The 19,122-nt window shown below is 39.1% G+C and overlaps 2 protein-coding genes across 3 annotated transcripts in view; one reads left to right on the plus strand and one right to left on the minus strand.

The window, feature by feature from the left end:
- The first annotated feature begins 85 nt into the window (after positions 1-85).
- Positions 86-15,955, plus strand: etfdh (electron transfer flavoprotein dehydrogenase). Its single transcript, XM_065242896.2, has 13 exons — positions 86-255; positions 1,417-1,566; positions 5,278-5,507; positions 5,714-5,795; positions 5,970-6,088; positions 7,630-7,707; positions 7,873-8,019; positions 8,958-9,098; positions 9,811-9,954; positions 10,040-10,208; positions 11,563-11,745; positions 14,179-14,400; positions 15,401-15,955. Exons 1-13 carry the CDS (start codon positions 225-227, stop codon positions 15,562-15,564), a joined length of 1,860 nt encoding a protein of 619 aa, XP_065098968.1. The 5' UTR covers positions 86-224; the 3' UTR covers positions 15,565-15,955.
- A 106-nt stretch (positions 15,956-16,061) lies between these two features.
- The window catches only part of ppid (peptidylprolyl isomerase D), a 340,343-nt gene continuing 337,282 nt past the window's right edge, over positions 16,062-19,122 (minus strand). For both annotated transcript variants that reach the window (XM_065275556.2, XM_065242909.1), the window contains exons 9-10: positions 17,485-17,527; positions 16,062-16,439 (exon numbers count right to left, since the gene is read on the minus strand). In XM_065275556.2, coding sequence (XP_065131628.2) covers positions 16,351-16,439; positions 17,485-17,527 — 132 coding nt within the window. In that variant the 3' untranslated portion in view covers positions 16,062-16,350. The remainder of the gene's footprint in view (positions 16,440-17,484; positions 17,528-19,122) is intronic.

Genomic DNA, 19,122 nt, shown 5'->3' on the forward strand with positions numbered 1-19,122 from the left:
TTCAGATTGAGAAAAGGCCGGACTTCCGGCGCGCTCTCTGACGTCATTTTGATCCGCACATCCGCAGACCGTCGCGCCGCCCAACTTTGGTTTGTTATGACATCTATTTTGTAACAGGGCAAAACTGGGTGATATCTGTTTTTTCACACTACGTTACTCTGGAGAGCTACGGGCGCACTTGGTCAGAGTCACAGCTGCAAAAACGAACATATTCAGCTCCGTAAATGTTTCCAGCCTGTAGATATTCCCTCCAAGGTACTGTCACACACTCACTGCACTAACTCTCATGTAGCTCAAACGCTAACAGATCTGAATTGATTGTAAATCTATGCGCAGGTTTAATTAAATACGTTTAGTTGTCCTTGTTAGTAAGGGTTAGTCAGTTTTTTGCATATAAAGATATATTTATATATAACGAAAATGATGTTTTTATAGCAAATCTGTTGATCACTCACAGAGAGAAAGTAGGGCAGAGGTCACTTAAATATAGGTCAGAGTAAATGTGTGTGCCCTATGTCTGAGGTGATCAGTTTGGCTAAGATGTGCTTTCTGTTTGGAGTTACAGTGATTATTATTATAGTTTTAAAAGAAATTGAAACTTTTATTAAGTGATACATTAAATCGATTGCTAAATACATTTATAATATCACCAATTACTCAGTATTGATATTGAAGTTAGTTACTAAAATGTGAGTTTCTTTATTAGAAGCTAATGTCTTAAATTTAACATTTCCCACAAGAGCTTAATAAGTTTAATACATATGAATTTAAAGAGCCCATATTTTCCTTTTCATGATTTAACATTTTTTTGGGTGTGTAAGCGTGGGTTAGTTCATGTTAATGATCTGCAAAGCTACAAATCCCAAAGTCTATGAAGACGTGATTTATTATCTCCAACTGAAATCTCTTTTCTTGGACTATAATGAAGGATTGTAGGCAACAGTTAACTTCCGCAGTGAGTTGACGTGGACATGATGCACATTATCATAATTCTGCCCGCTTCTGACTCGCAGCCTGTTAATAGTCAATGTTTTCATATTTAAAGACTTTAATACTGAGTAAACCATGATTCAAACACAAATTTTGTGCAGTGTGGAGTAGCGCTTGTTGTTTTTCGTTTGTACGATCACAAATGCAGACATGGTTTTAGTGTTTTGGTATCCTTACCTTACCAATCTGTTACGTTCTGCTCAAGCCGTGCTGGTAAAGTTGATCGATTATTTTTTTTTCTGGATCAGATTCGGGCTGGAATTAGTAAGGTAGTGGAGATGATGAGAACTCCAAGGAGCTGACGAAATAACATTATTTTTACCAAAATAATTGGTGCTCTTTAAGTAACACAGAGATTTCTTGGTAACTTTGAGTAATGGCTTGTGTGAACCCATCTTTATATTTTATTATTAATATTTTTTGCAGGACTGAGGTGTATACATGCACTGAAGGCAGTTCAAGCTGACCATGTTGCTCCTCAGGTGTTTTCTACAAGATGCTGCTCCTCTGTCTCTGTGCCACGGATCACCACTCATTACACAGTGTACCCCAGAGATAAGGACCCACGATGGGAAGGTCAGGTCTTTGCCATATTGTACCTTAATAATATATCACACAACACACAGGCATGATGAGGACACAGAGGCAAGAAATTCTAGATTTAACATTGGGATTGGCCAAGACCAAATCTTTTTTTAGACAGTTATGGATAAAGTGGTATAAAAGGGTAAGGTTAAGTTAGGGATGGGCATTTTTAGTAAAATAATTTATTTAAATATCTGAGCTCATAAAAACGAAAATTAAATATTAAAGTGTCTTTAAACAATAAGGTATATTGCAGCCACCACATTTGGCAGGAGTTACGTCCTGCTCTTTATGTGTGTGGCTAGAATTGAAGTCGCTCCGCTCAGACTTCTTCATCTGAGTGAAGAGCTGCATGATTTAGACCTGTTAACTTCACTGGGTTTTCAAGTGGGCACTCCACCTCACCGGTGTTTGTTTAACTAGCCCACAACACCTCAATAGGGCTTGACAGCCTGGAACCGCTCCCTCCGCCATTCAAGACTTCAGCACTCAGCTCTGCCCTGGGTTATTCTAAAACCAGGGTTAACGGAATCCTGGGTAATTTTTTTTGTGTTTCACACTGTTCAAACTTAACCAGGGGTTAAGAGAGAACCCTGGGTATTCATAATTTGATGTTTCACACTGTGCATTCCTAAACCATGGGTCAGGAGTCTCCACACCTGTCTGTAATTATCAAGCAACCCTGAACACCTTGATTAGCTACTTCAGCTGTGTTTAATTAGGGTCATAACATTCTAACCCTGCTTCGTTTCACACTGCATGCGTTTGGCACCACAATGCGGGGTTAACCCCACAAAAGCGGTGCTAAACCTGCTTTCAAGCAGGGTTTCATAACCCTGGGTTAATTTCAGGGTTAACCCTAACTCTAACTTACAAGTGTGAAACGATACTTAACCCAGGGTTAAAAGCAGGGTTTACAACGAAGATAACTCAGGTTTAAGTGCAGTGTGAAAAGCCCTAAAGTCGTAGTTTACTGAGAATCAGGGCAATTTCACATTCATTTTCATGGATGTATTTCCTGCGATAATAAATGCGCTATAGCTAAGCTTGTCAATGAACTACAGCTCTTGTGTTGTAAATGGCGCTCCGGAGAAAACTCTTCTCTGTGGTTATTCGGTAAGAAAAGGAGACAGATCTTATTTTACAAATAACATCAGCTGGCTTGATACATTATTGCTGACTGTTCAAAGTTACGAATTGAATTTAACAACACTTCACAAAGACGCTATTGCTACTGTTCGCTGTTAAACAGCCATCTGCAGTTATCCGGTTAATTTTCCACAGTGCAACACATATAATAGATGTTCTCTGTTTCGTTCTTTGCATCTGTCTCGCTACGCTCTATGTTGGCAAGAGGACAAAAACAGACAACCCGGCGTTAAAACTCTAAATACTTAAAGTTGTGTGCGATCTGAAGTGCCAAAACAATCAGAAATACATACATACAAATACATTTTCATGTATATTTTACCTTAAAGTTTGTAAGGTTGTTTTCACATATGTTGGTGCGCACCGTGGTGCGGCCTCGGAGCGCACCAAAATACATTGTATCATTTTTCAGTTAGTGCGGTCCGTGTTCACATATATATATTTTTTACTGTACTCGAAATGCCGCACCGTACACCATGTGACAACGGTCAGCGCTGTCATTGGTCTCTGACAGCTCTTACCGTCTCATGACCACCCCCACGTTTCCACGACAACCAGCTTGACAGAGAGAGCGCAGCTATCAAGATGTGGAGATAAACGATGCACGTCTTTGCGAAGTTTCTTTGCTTTAATGCGAAATTGCGTAGCTGTTCTATTAAAGCCTTTCTCACGGAGCCGTTTGCTAAAAGCCCGTAATGTCACTATTTGTGTGTGGAGGACAGCTATGCATTTATAAAATCATCAGCTCAAACGTAAAGGAGACAGCGAATCTCTATGCAACGGACCAGGATTGGCTTGTTTGTTGTTAACCCACAATATAACACCCGGCTCACGTCACAACGAAAGCCCAGTGGCTCAAACATGTGGAGAACTTCCTGTATTTGGTTCGGCCCGAGGTCCAGCAGTGTTCACACCACAGGTGGGTCGCCCCAGAGTCCCCGGTCGTTTAGTGCGCACCCGAGTGCGGCTGTTGTGTTCACACTGACCCAAACGCACCGTACTCGGAGCGACACGTCATTTGGGCCGACCTAAACAGTGTATATGTGAAAACACCCTAAAAGACATTACAGGTGAAGTGAAAGGCAGTGAGGATAGGGTCTATCATATCGAACACCATTATAATTAACACTGGAGCTCCTCAAGGCTGTGTCTTCTCTCCCTTCCTCTACACGCTCTACACCAATGACTGTATTAGTCCTTCACCCATCACAACATACTACAAATACTCAGATGATACTGCAATTCTGGCTCTTCTCAATGATCATACCACCATTGCTGCTTACCATGATACAATATCACACTTCACACACTGGTGCATAGACAATTTTCTCCATCTCAATGTTGAGAAAACAAAAGAACTGGTCTTTAACGCACCCGGTCTCAGTCAGATCTCCATTCATGGCAACATCATAGAACAGGTGGAGAAATTCAAATACCTTGGACTCACCCTGGACAACAAGCTCACTTTTGACCATCACATAACAGACATCCAAAAACGCTCACAACAACGTCTGCATGTTCTACGAAAACTCAGCTCCCTTTGCATTGCCCCTCGTCTTCTGTTACTTCTGTATATGAGCATCATCCAGCCCATTTTGTTATACTGCCCCACCAGTTTTTACACTATGCTGTCAGTCACTAACAAAAACAAACTCAGTAAAATCACACACATAGCTTCAAAAATAATACATTCCTCTACACCTAACATTTCAGAACTTAATGACAGAGCAATAGCCCGCCTTGCCCAATCTATAACAACGGACCCAGAGCACCCCCTCGACTTCAACTTCACTCTCCTGCCCTCAGGCCGCAGGTATAGGACCCTGAAATGGAGAAGGGCTCGTTTCAAAAAGAGCTTTGTACCATCGGCGATCTCAATCCTGAATAAGTTACAAAGCTGAACATTCACCATCTTGTGTTTTGTTGTTGTTGTTTTTGTGTATATATGTTTGTACTATCTGCGTGTACTGTATGACAGTTTGTGAAAACAAATTTCCTGTTTACAGGACAATAAACTATCTATCTATCTAAAAGCAATAAATGAGCAGTAGCCTTAACCCTGCGGTGGTTTTTTGAAACAAACAAAAGCATTTTTTTCTATTCAAAATTATTTCCTATTATTATTATTGCAGTTCGAATAATGCACTGGAAAGAACGATTATAGTTGACTAAGAAATGATGTGACGGGTGATATTATATTGATAATTAACCACGTCTGTGATGATGATTTCCTGTTTCTAAACATTAAAATTATACAGTCTGTTTATTATTATTCTGATCTATCAGTATGTGTGACGAATTAATGCAGATTGTTAGATGCACATTATCATTTATATTTAGAAATGCATTATTTTTTTGTATCTACCTCTTTAATACCTCTTGTACGTGTCTTATTTAAAATAAAGCAGGCATTTCTTCGGATTTTGGATGCCGACTGTAGCTGTTTTAGATGTTTTTAAAATCAAACCACAGACCATGTTGGACTCTGCTCTCAGCTGTGGTAAGAAGGTCAGATAACAACTGCGATTGACCCGTCTGTATTCATATCTTTAGGTGTTGAAATGGAGCGCTTCGCCGATGAGGCAGATGTCGTCATTGTAGGTGGCGGCCCGGCCGGTTTAGCAGCAGCCATCAGGCTGAAGCAACTGGCCAATGAGCATGAGAAGGAGCTGCGGGTTTGTGTGGTGGAAAAAGCATCTCAGATTGGAGCTCACACGTTGTCGGGAGCTTGTCTGGAGCCCACAACGCTCAGTGAGCTCATTCCAGACTGGAAGGAGAAAGGGGTATGGATGCACACACACACATTTTTTTAATCTGTATTTGTGTTTCCTGGGATTGAACCCACGACACCTTGCGCTGCTAACAAAATGTCACACCAACTGAGCTACAGGAACTTTGTTTCCATTAGTCTAGACAGAAATGAAAAACCAAATAAAAGGAATTGAAAAATTCAAACACAGTCAGTGATTTTGATTGATGTGTACCATAGGCACCTCTGAATACTCCAGTTACAGAAGACAAGTTTTCCATTTTGACAGAAAAACACAGAATTCCTGTTCCAATATTACCAGGTAGGTTAATGTTTCTTACACATTGAAGAAACAATGTTACATAATTTTAGACAATGAAACAATGTGAATGCTTTTCATGGTTGTAAAGTCCTGAATGATTTGTTAGAGCTTTGAATGAATACAGTATTTTGTTCATTTAGGTTGTTTTAAACGATTTGCCATTGGTGAATGCAGGTCTCCCGATGAATAACCATGGTAACTACCTTGTGCGTCTGGGTCATTTTGTGCGGTGGCTTGGAGAACAGGCGGAAGAGTTGGGAGTGGAACTGTATCCTGGTTATGCAGCAGCCGAGGTCAGAATGTAATTGGAAATTCATTTTTATTTTCATGTGGTCCAGCAGTCACTTTATTAGAAAGTAGTTAATGCTTATTTTCATTTGGTGGATATACATGGATATAATCTTAAAGCATTTGCAACATTATGCCTTAATATTTTTCTTTTCATTTACGCATTTAAAAATGACACAATGCGGCAATATATGCAGTAAAACATTGTAAAAAATGGTATGTTCATCATGTTATGAATACTAAAATACGCCAAGCATTATTTCACCCTTTAGTCACAAACGGTTGCCACCCCTGGCCTTTAATAATACAATTTCCCCACAGTTATTGAAATCTCGGAAGTGGCACAGAATAAAAAAAAAAGATTGATTCAAAATGCATAAAAAATTTTTATTATCATGAAAAGTTTGTGTTTAATGCGTTCTAGCTAGGCCCGGCTCTAAAGCATTTTTACCAGAAGAAAAATTGGTCTTTGCAAAATCCTTTAGCAATCCCAAACAACTAAAGCACTATTCGGACGGGATTAGTTTTCCAAACAACGTTTGAGTTTCAACGTGTCCCCCAGGACGTCTGTGATTTTATGTACCGATTCGGACGGGATTAAAATGATGCAGGCTATTCCAGAGATGGGAGTGTCTGTTTCATGCATTTGGGCGTTCCAGAAACACGTGCTCTGGACGCGTGTTTGTAATGTTTAATATTTTGCTTTAAATGTAAAATTATGACCGAACATGTAATTTATCAATTTAATTTGAACAAATCAAAATAAAATATACAAATCCTACTAAAGTAACGTTAGCCTACTTGTTTTATATAACTGTCTGCTTATAATAAACACAAAGAAATGAAGAAATAATGATTAATAACAATTTATTATCTTTATTAATTAACATTACCATTCCGGAGTTAAACAACTTTGAACAGAGTTTCTTATTACGTTACTGATATTAAAGTGGCCAGTCTTAACAGTGTTTGATATTCAGCTCGTCTTGATTTAATTATTTTATTTTGCCGAATGCGAAAAAACATCCATATCTGAATGAATGTGACTCAGGAAAAATACAATATACACGCATTAGTAAGACCTTACGGCAGATCACATTGGCCAAACACGAAATGAACCGCGTTTTCAAAAGATATTGCGGGCAAACACAGACATTTGCATTCGGACGGGATTAAATTTCTCAGAGGACCTCTGAGTTCGGCGAAAAACAGTAGGTAAATTGCTCTGGAATTCTTACGGAGGTCGTCAGAGAAAAACACAGACATGGCCGATTCGGACGGGATTAAAAACACAGAGGACCTCTGAGAAGCACGATTTTCTCAGAGGTCCCCCTGTAATACTAATCCCGTCCGAATAGGGCTTAAGAGGACCCCTGTGTTTTCTGTAGGTTATTTTAGATAAAGCTGTTTAGGCTAGTCTTACAAATTAACCATCTAGTTTTATTCTACAGGAATAAAATGTGTATGCAACCGGCCACATGCAAGTAAATGAATTGCTGTTGTCAATGGCTTTCAGTCACTGAAGTGGAGCTGTTTATTTACACAGGTGTTATTTCATGAAGATGGAAGCGTGAAAGGAATTGCGACTAATGATGTCGGCATCGCCAAAGACGGCTCTCCAAAGGTTTGTCATCTCCTCATGGTTTCATGTATGAATTTACCTTTCCGTACCGAATATCTGTTTGATCAACTGCTTCTGTTACCCTCAGAAACACATGTACAACACACAGCGCGCTCGATGTGGGTGGTTTATATTTCTGTTTCTTAGACATTACTTGATCTCTTGCAGGATGTGTTTGAAAGAGGCATGGAGCTTCATGCTAAGGTCACTCTTTTTGGGGAAGGCTGCCACGGACACCTGGCCAAACAGCTCTACAATCGGTTCAATCTCAGGGAGAACTGTGACCCGCAGACATACGCCATTGGACTCAAAGAGGTACTGCTGCTCTGCTTTAATTTTATAACCCAGGATAAATGCCATGTATACCTCAATGTCATTTTTGCCATTTCATTGACAATAGCTGTGTCCCAATTCGAAGGCTTGATCCTTCAAAGGGAACCTCCTTCAAAGGCTAGGCCTTCGATGAAACAAACTGAAATGAGTCTATCCCAGGGGTTTTCAAACTGGGGTATGGGGACCCCAGAGAAAAAATGAAGAAAAATATATAAATATTGTAAATATTATAAAATGTATTTATTAGGTGTTTATCTCTAATTTCTTGCGACATAACCAATTATATATATTAGTTGGGGGGGTCCCTCAGAAAAGGTTCGTCATATCTGGGGGTCCAAGCGTCATAAAGCTTGAAAACCCCTGGTCTAGCCTATGGATGATCCAAAGTTGCACCACCTGCTGTACGAGCCCACCACGCCGGGTCACAGCAGAGATGTTTCTGATGTAATAAAATAAATGTGGTTTCAGACAAAAAAAAATGTATTATAGAAAATATGACGCGTTGATTTAAATTAAACTTACCAACAGTACATCAAATTAACCAACATCAGAAATATGCAAATGTAACCCAACATAATACACAGTATTGCAAAAATTTATATTAATACAAAACATAATTCATAATTACTATTAATAAAAACGAGGACCTATTTATGCAAAAAGTTATATTCAGCCATTACAAGTACGCAGTGAACCTCGGGATAGCTGAGGCTGTAAAGGATCTGTTCGTTTTCATACTTCACGGCTTGAGGAACGCATTTTCAAGCTGCTATGATGCAAACGTTGTTTGAATGCAGTTTTGGAAGTGTGACACAGCTAATGGTTTGTATCAAAATCAAGTAAACAATATATAGGTAAGATACAAGTAAGCTACGAATTTGTTAACGTTACGAATACACAACCTATCTGTTTTCTTCCAGCTTTGGGTTATCGATGAAAAGAAGTGGCGTCCGGGCCGAGCGGAGCACTCGGTTGGCTGGCCTCTGAACCGGCACACTTACGGAGGCTCTTTCCTCTATCACCTCAATGAAGGAGAACCACTGGTGTCCCTCGGCTTTGTTGTGAGTCTGGATGCTGCTGAATTGGCCAACACTGAACATTTAAGTGGGCTGGTGATCATAAAATCTTAAAGCTGAATGGGCCGGATTGGTGTCTTGGTCTTAATAACCTCACAGTCTTCCATGAGATAAAATGATGTGCATGAAAAGCCTTTTAAATGTACACACAGCCCTGCTGTTGTGGAGGCTTTTCAGGAAATCTATTCAAGAGGCATTTCATGAAACCCTTTCTTTGGAAATGATATCATGAGGAGATGACTCAGAATAGCACTTAATCAGGGGTTGATTGACAGAACTAAATCAATCCTCACAAATATTTTCTTACAATACATTCCACTGCATTTCATATTTTATACAATTATTCATATGATGGGTTAGGGCTAAATCGCAGTATTATTTGAGAACCCTATTTCTCAAGCTCTGTGTTCTGATTTTATTCATAACCCCAACCTAACCCTATCCATAATCAATTTGAGATAAATCTGCCCAAGTTTTGGTTGGTCACTTTAGTCTCTGATTCTTATCCAGAATAAGCTGCAATGAGAACCAGAATCTATGACACGGGCATACCCAAATTCTGTCCTGAAGGGCCGATGTCCTTAGGGTTAGCATAGTAGGGTTAGCTTTTGGATATGCCCCTGATCTAAGACAAAAGTCTGCTGACACATATCTCAGGTGAATAGCAAAAACACACGTTTTGCCTTTGTCTCATCAGGTTGGCTTAGACTACACCAATCCCTACCTCAGCCCGTTTAAGGAATTCCAGCGTTGGAAACATCACCCATTTATCAAATCTACCCTGGAAGGTGGCAGCAGGATAGCATATGGAGCCAGAGCCCTCAATGAAGGAGGTTTTCAGGCATGTGGATTTCTTAACGATCATTCTCTTTATCCTTCACATTTCCTCTCGTGTTACTTCTTACGTGCATATTCTTCCCCTCTAGTCGATTCCCAAACTGACATTTCCAGGTGGCATGCTGATAGGGTGCAGTCCAGGCTTCATGAACGTGCCCAAGATCAAAGGCACGCACACGGCCATGAAGAGCGGCATGCTGGCGGCCGAATCTGCATTCAGAGTGATCACAGATGAGAATCTTCAGTCTGAAACAGCAGGTAGCCAGAACTCACATCTTCATGACAAATAATTTGAGCTGCAACACGCTTAATATTAATGCTGTATTGAGACATCGTTACTAGGGATTCACCGATACCACTTTTTCCATCTCCGATCCGATTCCGATGCCCGAATTCTGAGTATCGGCCGATTCCGATATCTGCCGATCCGATACTACTGTATTTTTCTTGAACAATTTAAATTACACACAGACACACATACACACATGCACGTACACGCACGCACGCACGCACGCACACTATATAAATGTGTGTAGTGCTTTCTGCTAAATCTAGCATAATATAATTATATTATATATAATTATACTTTTAAATGTAAAAACCAATAATTTAAAATGATTTACAAGTTACTAGAACATTAGTAATTATTAACCATTGCAGTGTTTAGGAGAAAATAAAATAGACACGTTTGATCAAATAAGTATGCTAAATATATTTTCCTTAATTGCACAAAAAGTCACAGTAAAAAAGCTTTAGTGTGCAGATGGTTATTTTGGGAATTATGCACTTAACGGGACCTTTTATGCACATTTCGGGTGCAGAATTGATGCGTCTAAATCATAGTGAGTGCGTCTAAATCATACTGCGCTTCCTGGGTGCAGCATTGATGCTCTAGAAGCATCCTCACATGGGAATCCTCGCGCCGCAATGGAAAGTTACGTTCATAACTATTAAAACCCAAAGAGATTAGATGCATCGTGTGCTCAGCACATACTGAGTTGCATCCATCCAACAGTTTGCGGAGACTTTATAAAATCAGATCTTTAAAACAGCCTACAGTTATTGTGTGTGTTCGTGTGTTGAATGACGGGTTTCATCCGTCCGCTTCACCTGTGCATTAACTCAGCACATACTGAATTGCATCCATCCAACAGCTTCCTGAGACTTTATAAAATCAGATCTTTAATAAAGCCTAACGTTACAGTTATCTTGTGTGTGCGTGTGTTGAATGACGCGTTTTTATCCGTCTGCTTCTCACCAGTGGATTAACTCAGTTTGCAAGTAAGTTACAGTGTTTCTGTGAACATTAATATCTTAAATGTGCGTTTGTTCCTTCACATGAAGCTATTGAGTGTAAGATGACTTTGATTATAGTGCATAAAAACGTTTATGGTGCTCTTATAATACTTGGTCGTTTTAATCGCTTGTCAGTGACAACCATGGGTAACGTGCAGTATCGGAATTGGATCGGTCCTGTTAGTCCGATATCCGATCCAGCAAAAAAGGCCGGATCGGCCTCGATACCAATCCAGAATATCGGATCGGTGCATCCCTAATCGTTACCCTACGTTTTTTATCATTCCCTAATGCTATGCTTGGTTTTCTCGTTTAGGACTTTATATACCTGACTATGAGGAAAGTGTAAAAAAGTCTTGGATCTGGAAAGAGTTGCATGCTGTGAGGAACATCAGACCATCGTTTCATAACTACTTTGGCCTCTACGGGGGGATGATCTACACTGGAATCTTCTACTGGATTTTTAGAGGAAAGGAACCATGGACACTGAAGCATATTGGTATGAACGAATGGTTTGATTTCCTATATCACACATCGAAACAAGAACACTGAACCACAACTATGATTGCTATAAGTTGTTTGTGTTAAAGCTGCTACCTTGAATAGTGCAGATGTACTGAGAAAACAAATGGGGCTAAAAGCCATGTATCTGTGAGAAAATATAATGGACTTCTTTATAGACTTTGTTGTAATTCTGATCCTTGATTCTGATTGGTTCGAGGCAAAACACCAAAATGAACCAAACTTCTGGCTACATTACATCAGTATTACTTTTCACCGCGTAAGCAAAAAAAAAAACGATTGGCACATGTAGTCTTTGGCTGATTAAAGTAAAAGCTCATGTTACATTTACCGGTTCGGCAAATAGATACAACAGTATAGTTAAAGACAGTTTTCCTGTCGGCTTTTGTACTATTGCCCTATATGTACTAACTGTCTGCGAGAAACCTGACAAATCTCCAAATCCCATGTAAACGCATTCATTAATTACCAGAAATTTGCTTACTGTATCTTTAAGTCGTATTATGTGGGACTGTATTTCTTGGCTAACTGCTACACCAAGGGTGCACTCACATTATCTAAACCAAACTGCGCTCGGGCTCGTTAATTAATTTATTATTTATTTAACATTGATTAGAGGATCACAGAGGTGTATACTACTTAAAGGTGCCATTTGTAATAATTGAGGTAAAAGATTTTAAAAAATTAGCTACACGCATCAAAAGAATGAGAAGAAATAAGGGCAAAGATGTCATTTAAAAAATGACAAGGTATAGTGCTGCAGAAATATCAATCTGAATTAGCATGCTAAATTACTAGCTACAGCCCGACTGGTGTTGTAATACCAGTTTCGACCATGGGAGGCGGTATGCGGGCCACGCACATAACCGCCAGCCAAACTGCAATACACGAATAAGTCGCATGTGTGGGAGTACAGCCCTCTACTACTACCGCTGCGTCCGAAAACGAAGGCAGCTGACTTGTTGACTTAAGAGGCATGAAGGCAGCTCAGAGAAATGCAATTCGGACAGCCATGGATTCGGACATGCCTTGATGCCTTCCTGCCTTGCAATAGGGGTTTCGGACGTATTTCAGTTCAGGGAAGAGAGTGGAAGAATGGCTAAAGCAAGAGACATTTACCACTACCACAAACATTTGCTGCAGGGAACAACGCGCTCGGAATCACAAATAAAATATGATAAATAAAGTAACCGAACCAGAGTAAATACTGGTACTGCTTTTCATCGCTGGAGACAACTAATGGACATGAAAGAAATGAGGTTCGACTCCGAAATGACAACATTTCTTTTCGATTGGTAAGTAAGATGCTGTTAGTATTTCGCTAGAAGTTCACTTATAATAGACATTGCGATAACCTATGATCAGCTTGTACATGGACTACGGCTTTGTGCAGTAAATGTGGCTCCATCTGAAAGCAGCTGATGGCGATTCACTTTTAATCAAGAAACCGGCTTCACTGACAAGAAGCGCAATGACTATCGCATGCAAATTATCGCGCATCCTTAGCTGTTAGCGTTTAATAGTTAGCTGTACCCACGGATCCGATCCGGTTTTCACCAGTTATCTACCAAGCTGATGCTAAAATGTAACATTAGCTAAGAAGCTTGAAATGTCTTCGATGATAATGAACACCAAATGGACACACGAAACGTAGCGGAAAACATTGCAATTTTAATGAGACTGAATGTTTTTTTTTTGTGACTAATGATAACTTAGTTGCTAATGTAAATCAAACTTGATATATGCTGCTAAATTTGCAGCTGCTAAATTAAAATAGACCAACTCACTTTCTGGAGGTATACTGCCCCCGTCTGTTTGGAGTGTGGAGTATGAATTGATTTTTTTTTGGGCGGACATGTTAAATGGTCCCTTAAAGTATTTTATATTATATTATATTAAATATAAACCAAAAACTTGAAATAATGAAATGTAGTGGAGTAACAATTATAATTATATGCTTTTGTGATTCAAAAGGAGAGACAGCAATTGAGCAACCACTCACCTTCATTTGCCTCCGTAAAAACCTTCTGATGCGTGCAGCAGGGTGACGTGAATGTTTGAGCTGCACACGTGACAGATCAACTAAGCAATATAATGACATGTGAGAGGGCTGTGTGTCATCGCACACTAAACAAAAACGAATAAAAAACACAGACTTAACGTTACGATGGGTTCCAGTGTTAAGAGAGCACTTCCTGCTTTTTTCAAAACAACCGCATCCTAATGACGAAAGCGCGCCCCGGGCACAGTGTGAGTGTGTGCTTCTGGGGTGGTAGGGAGGTGGGACAAACACGCTGGGGCATGGTTTGGATAATATGAGTGCACTCTAAGGCACAAGACAACATGACATTGTCTTATAAGTGTATTTAATAGTTAATATTGTTAAGAACAATGATCTGTTTTGCTACAGGTCTGGACTCTGCTCAGCTAAAGCCAGCTAAGGATTGTACACCCATCGAATATCCAAAGCCCGATGGTAAGATCAGCTTTGATCTCCTGTCATCTGTAGCCCTGAGCGGGACCAATCACGAGCATGACCAGCCGGCTCATTTGACGCTGAAAGACGACAGCGTTCCAGTGGGCCGAAACCTTTCCACTTATGACGGACCTGAACAGAGATTCTGTCCTGCTGGTACACAACTCATTTTAACAAGATTGGGGTGGTTTCCCGGACAGGGATTAGACTAGTCCTAGACTAAAATAAATGTAAGAGCTGTCCAAACTGAAAACAACTTGCACTGACATATCTTAAAATGCATCAGTACCCCTCTTTTAGCCTTAAAATGCACACAAGTAATGTTTTAGTAAGGCATGTCTGTTAAAACTAGTTATATTTCCTGATTAAACTAAGGCCTAGTCCTGGCTTAAGGCTTTAAAATCAAACTTTAAGTAGGCTTTTTTGCACACAAAAAGCCTGGGCCCGTATTCATGAAAATTCTAAGAAAAGTTTGAGAAATGTGTTTCCCCTTGGAATTAAAGATCCCAGGAAAGAGAAAAGTTATTCACAAAGCTCTTAAAAGAGCTCTTAAGGTCAAAAGGTGTTAGGAGGGTTAGGGACGAGGACTTTAAGTAGGCACAAGAGTTTCTTTAGTAAAAGGGCAAAATGAAGAGAGGGAGACGAAATGTGTTTCAGACAGTGAGTTAATGAGACGCTATAGACATTGTGCAGTGATTATCATGTTTATGACTCGCTCCAATACGGTGCAGAAATGCCATAGATGCCTTTTCCTAGTTGACAAATATTTCTATGCATTATGTAGCAGCGTCGATTTCAGCCTGTCACAATTTTATAAGCAGAGTAATCAGACAAACAACATCTTATTGTGACGCTATTTGCTATTCTTGGACAATGTTTCACACCTAGAAACAGGGTCAGACATGCCTCCGCCCGGAGGTAAAAGTTTTTGTCTTTTCTTCACTCAGATTGGTTTCTGGATCACTCTTAAGCTAAGATTTCTAGTTAGAAATGTTTAAATTAAACCATTAGAGGTCTCTGAGAGGATTCTAAGAAGCTTTAAGAATTAGGGTTAGATTAACTTGCGTCATCTCTGACTTTATAAAAACACAGTGTCATCAATGTTGGTTTTTGCTTTAGTTTGGTTCTACCTAATTTTGTCTCCTTTGTCTTACAGGAGTTTATGAGTTTGTTCCTCTTGAGACAGGCGATGGTATGAGATTACAGATCAACGCACAAAACTGCGTCCACTGCAAAACCTGTGATATCAAAGACCCCAGCCAGAACATCAACTGGGTTGTGCCTGAGGGCAGTGGTGGGCCAGCTTACAATGGCATGTGATTTCACTATTCTTTACTTTTACAAAGGTTACAAAATCACTTTGGGCCTTTAGCAAACATTCAGGTTTGAACCGTTACGAAACAGCTTGAGTGCGCTTCCAGTGTGCCTAAACACAACCGAATGTCCTCGTATCTTTACTGATACGAGCATGAGGTGTTATCACGTCAAGTCACAGCTTTTAATAGATGATGTTTAAATCTTGTAAGATTTGAAACAATTTTATATTAACCATGTCTGTATCTAATTAATCTGTTGTAATGTCAACTTGTTGGATTCAATTCTAGGGAACACGTAGCCCACGTGACATTGTTAATACAGGACCTGTAAACAGCTTTGTATATATTATCAAAGTTGGTAACTGTAAATGGTAGAAATAAATGAATGGTTCTAATCTGCTGGTTTGCTGTCCTACACCTTACCTTGAAAATTAACTGAAAAATTCAACAGATTTGGATTAAAGAGTTTGTCTCACATAAAAATACAACAGATAAGACAAATGCAGAGACCAAATAATTTATTAAAGCTGATGCAATCTTAAAGGTCACCAAATTGTACCAAACCTTTGCACAGCAGTCACGGTAACCATAACATCAGCTTACTACAAATACACAGAAACTTTTGCTTCATCACTCACAGACAAAAACTCATTTGATACATACAGTACAGATGATAAACATCTCTTTCCAAACTGCACAGAGAAGAAAGCATAACGGTTTATAAACCAGGTGTAATGTGAGTGAAGATACGCAGGTAGATCAGTGAGGTGCGAGGTTGAGGCGGTTTCTTTTATGCAAACATTTTGGCATAAATCTTCTTTTCTTTCTCTTTCTCTTCCTTCACTTGCTGCTTCACTTTCAGCATTTCATTTCCAATCGCTTGAAGAACACAAGAAAAGAAGTTCAATACATATGCAATTATGAGCGATTTTCAAAAAGATATTTTCAAATAAAAATGTCCACATTGTCTAAAGTGGCAAAATTCTTCTCTGATTTACAACCTATGACATGTCTGCCTAGCCAGTTGTTGAATATGCTACAGGAGGTTCTTCACAGCAATTTTATTAAGTAATTATTTTTTAATAATTCCTAAAGCAGAGAATTTTGGGGGCTAGTGAGCCCTTACGGGTGGGTAAGGGGGGTTAGGGTTAACCTCCAGAGTCATAAGGTACAATACTGTAAGGAGAATAATTTATTCTGCTGTCTCTTCTGGAGTGTTTTTTGAGGCTCATGGTTTCTGCACTACTGATTATAAAATAAGCTCGTCATCTGCAGCTTTTAATACCGTGGGTCTTTAACCAGAGAGAAACAATGCGCCACACACAATCTCATGGTAAATAAGGCACATTTGCCGTTAGAAAAAAAATGATAAATGTTAAAAATAAAATTGATAAATGTTAAAATCTAAACTCTAGAAAATAACGTTTTTAATGGTTGACTGTGGTCCACCAGCTGTGAAGATCCTTTTAATTAACAACTTTTTTTAAAGGGGGCATTGTCTGTAAAAAAAAAATAATTCTTACTTCACTACAAAAAATATTCTTCAGATATTAAAGGTTCTTTATGGAACCATACAGCCTAAAATGGTTCATTAGCACATTTATTTTAAGAGCGTATAAGCAAACTTTTATTGAATAGACTAGAATAATCAAAGAAGGTAATAAGACATGCAAACATAACAGAAAACCAAACTGGATACAAGAACAGCTGTTACCTTTTTTCCAACTTGTAAATAAAAAGTAGGCAACATCCATTTTCAGCAGCAGTATCGTTTAGTGACTTAGGAGTCCTCTTGACCACCCCTAACTTTTCACAGATTTAAGAGCTTGTTGTGCTAAAACACTTGTGAAATACCTTTTTAAATCAGCAAGTTAGGAGCCACTTTTACCCTTAAGATGTTTTGTGAATACAAGGCCAGATTTACCTTTGTCACCTGGTGCAATCTCCTGTGCTTTCTTCAAATCGATCTGAAGTGCAAAAAGAAAAAACAAATTGTATTCACAGAACTGCAAACTATTTAAATACAGTAGGTTGTGTTCAGCTTAAAATGTGACTGTGGGAGTGGGCAGAAGACATCTGTGTCTTTTTGTGTTCGGCGAGTTCAGTTTGTTCTGTAATTGGAGTGATTCTGTTTGACATCTTGAATAACCCAATATGTTGTGTATGCTGGCATTTGATGTCACATTTGACCTTTAGAAATCCCTCTTTTTGCTTTTCCTAATTATTAGGTACAATAAGACGTTTAGTGTAAGATAACCAGAAAATATTATACAGTACAGTTTTGGACAAAATTATTAGCACCCTTTGTAAATTTGAGCAAAAAAAGCTGGGAAAAGAAATCTGATCACAAAAATGTTTAATTGATTAAAAATATTTGAAAGTGGAAGGCTGTCACATCATTAAGCATTCTTTTCTCCCAAATACACGTTGTCCACAATTATTTCCCCCTTCATTGAATCCTCTTTGTTACCTCCATTAGCAACGACTCAGAGTCTTAAAATCTAATGTTTGATGAGGTCGAAGAATTCACTGCAACTGATCTTAGATTATTTCTCAAAACAGAATCTTTTCAGACCCTAACCAAAGCCATCTTGTGTTCTTGCTGCCAATAAACTCTTTTTGGTTTCATATGGCTGCAGAGCTCAGCCCTGTTTAAAGTTCCAGTATGTTGAATGTATGTTTGTTTTTGCATGAGAGCAGAGGATTTCTTTCTTAAACTGTGTCCCAAACAACTAATGGTGATGGAGGCGCTTTAAAGTTTTCATCAGATTTCTGAAGTTCTCCATCTGTGATTCTTGGAGCGTCAAATAATTCTCCTTGAGCATTAAGACGATATAGACACCTGTCCTCTTTCAGGCAGATTTTCTACATCTCCAGTCTTCATTATTGCCCTGACTGTGGAAAATACCTTTTTTGAAAGGCACTTTTTTTGTGTAGCTCAATAATCTTTTCGCTGCACATCAAAATTAAAGGCTTTGGTTTGACCCATTGTGATAAATGATTAAGGGGATTTGGGCTTTGTGTTTCTTTATATTTATTCTACTGTAACTGGACAACATCGTGGTTTTAGTCACCTTGGTGTGCATAGAAAATGTTAATATTAAAGGGATACTTCACCGATTTAGCATTCAGCTTTGTATCTGTAGAAACCCGGCAGTATTACTGAATGACCATGTTTCCCTCCATCATTTCCCCCTGAGAGGAGAGATATCTGCATTTTGGTTCTGCAAAAAAGTCCTCCGATGATGTAATATGACGATTTTTGCATCATCGGAGGACTTTTTTGCAGAACCAAAATGCAGATATCTCTCCTCTCAGGGGGAAATGATGGAGGGAAACATGGTCATTCAGTAATACTGCCGGGTTTCTACAGATACAAAGCTGAATGCTAAATCGGTGAAGTATCCCTTTAAAGGCAATATACTTCAGAGATATTTTACTCCCAAAAAGGGTGTCAATAATTGTGTCCTGTGTGTATTAGATAAAAACATTTATTTTATAATGTAACCCCCCCCAACTTTCAATAGTTTGACTTCAATGAAACACTGTATTCTTATAGAAA

This window comes from Paramisgurnus dabryanus, chromosome 16 (assembly GCF_030506205.2).
Source record: "Paramisgurnus dabryanus chromosome 16, PD_genome_1.1, whole genome shotgun sequence".
Lineage (NCBI taxonomy): Eukaryota > Metazoa > Chordata > Actinopteri > Cypriniformes > Cobitidae > Paramisgurnus > Paramisgurnus dabryanus.

What these genes read in the sequence shown, in the direction of transcription:
- etfdh (XM_065242896.2), top strand. Translation starts at nt 225, where the DNA reads ATGTTTCCAGCCTGTAGATATTCCCTCCAAG. An exon ending in TAAGGACCCACGATGGGAAG is followed by an intron (nt 1,567 to 5,277) that starts GTCAGGTCTTTG and finishes TCATATCTTTAG; the next exon opens with GTGTTGAAATGGAGCGCTTC. An exon ending in TCAATGAAGGAGGTTTTCAG is followed by an intron (nt 9,955 to 10,039) that starts GCATGTGGATTT and finishes CTTCCCCTCTAG; the next exon opens with TCGATTCCCAAACTGACATT.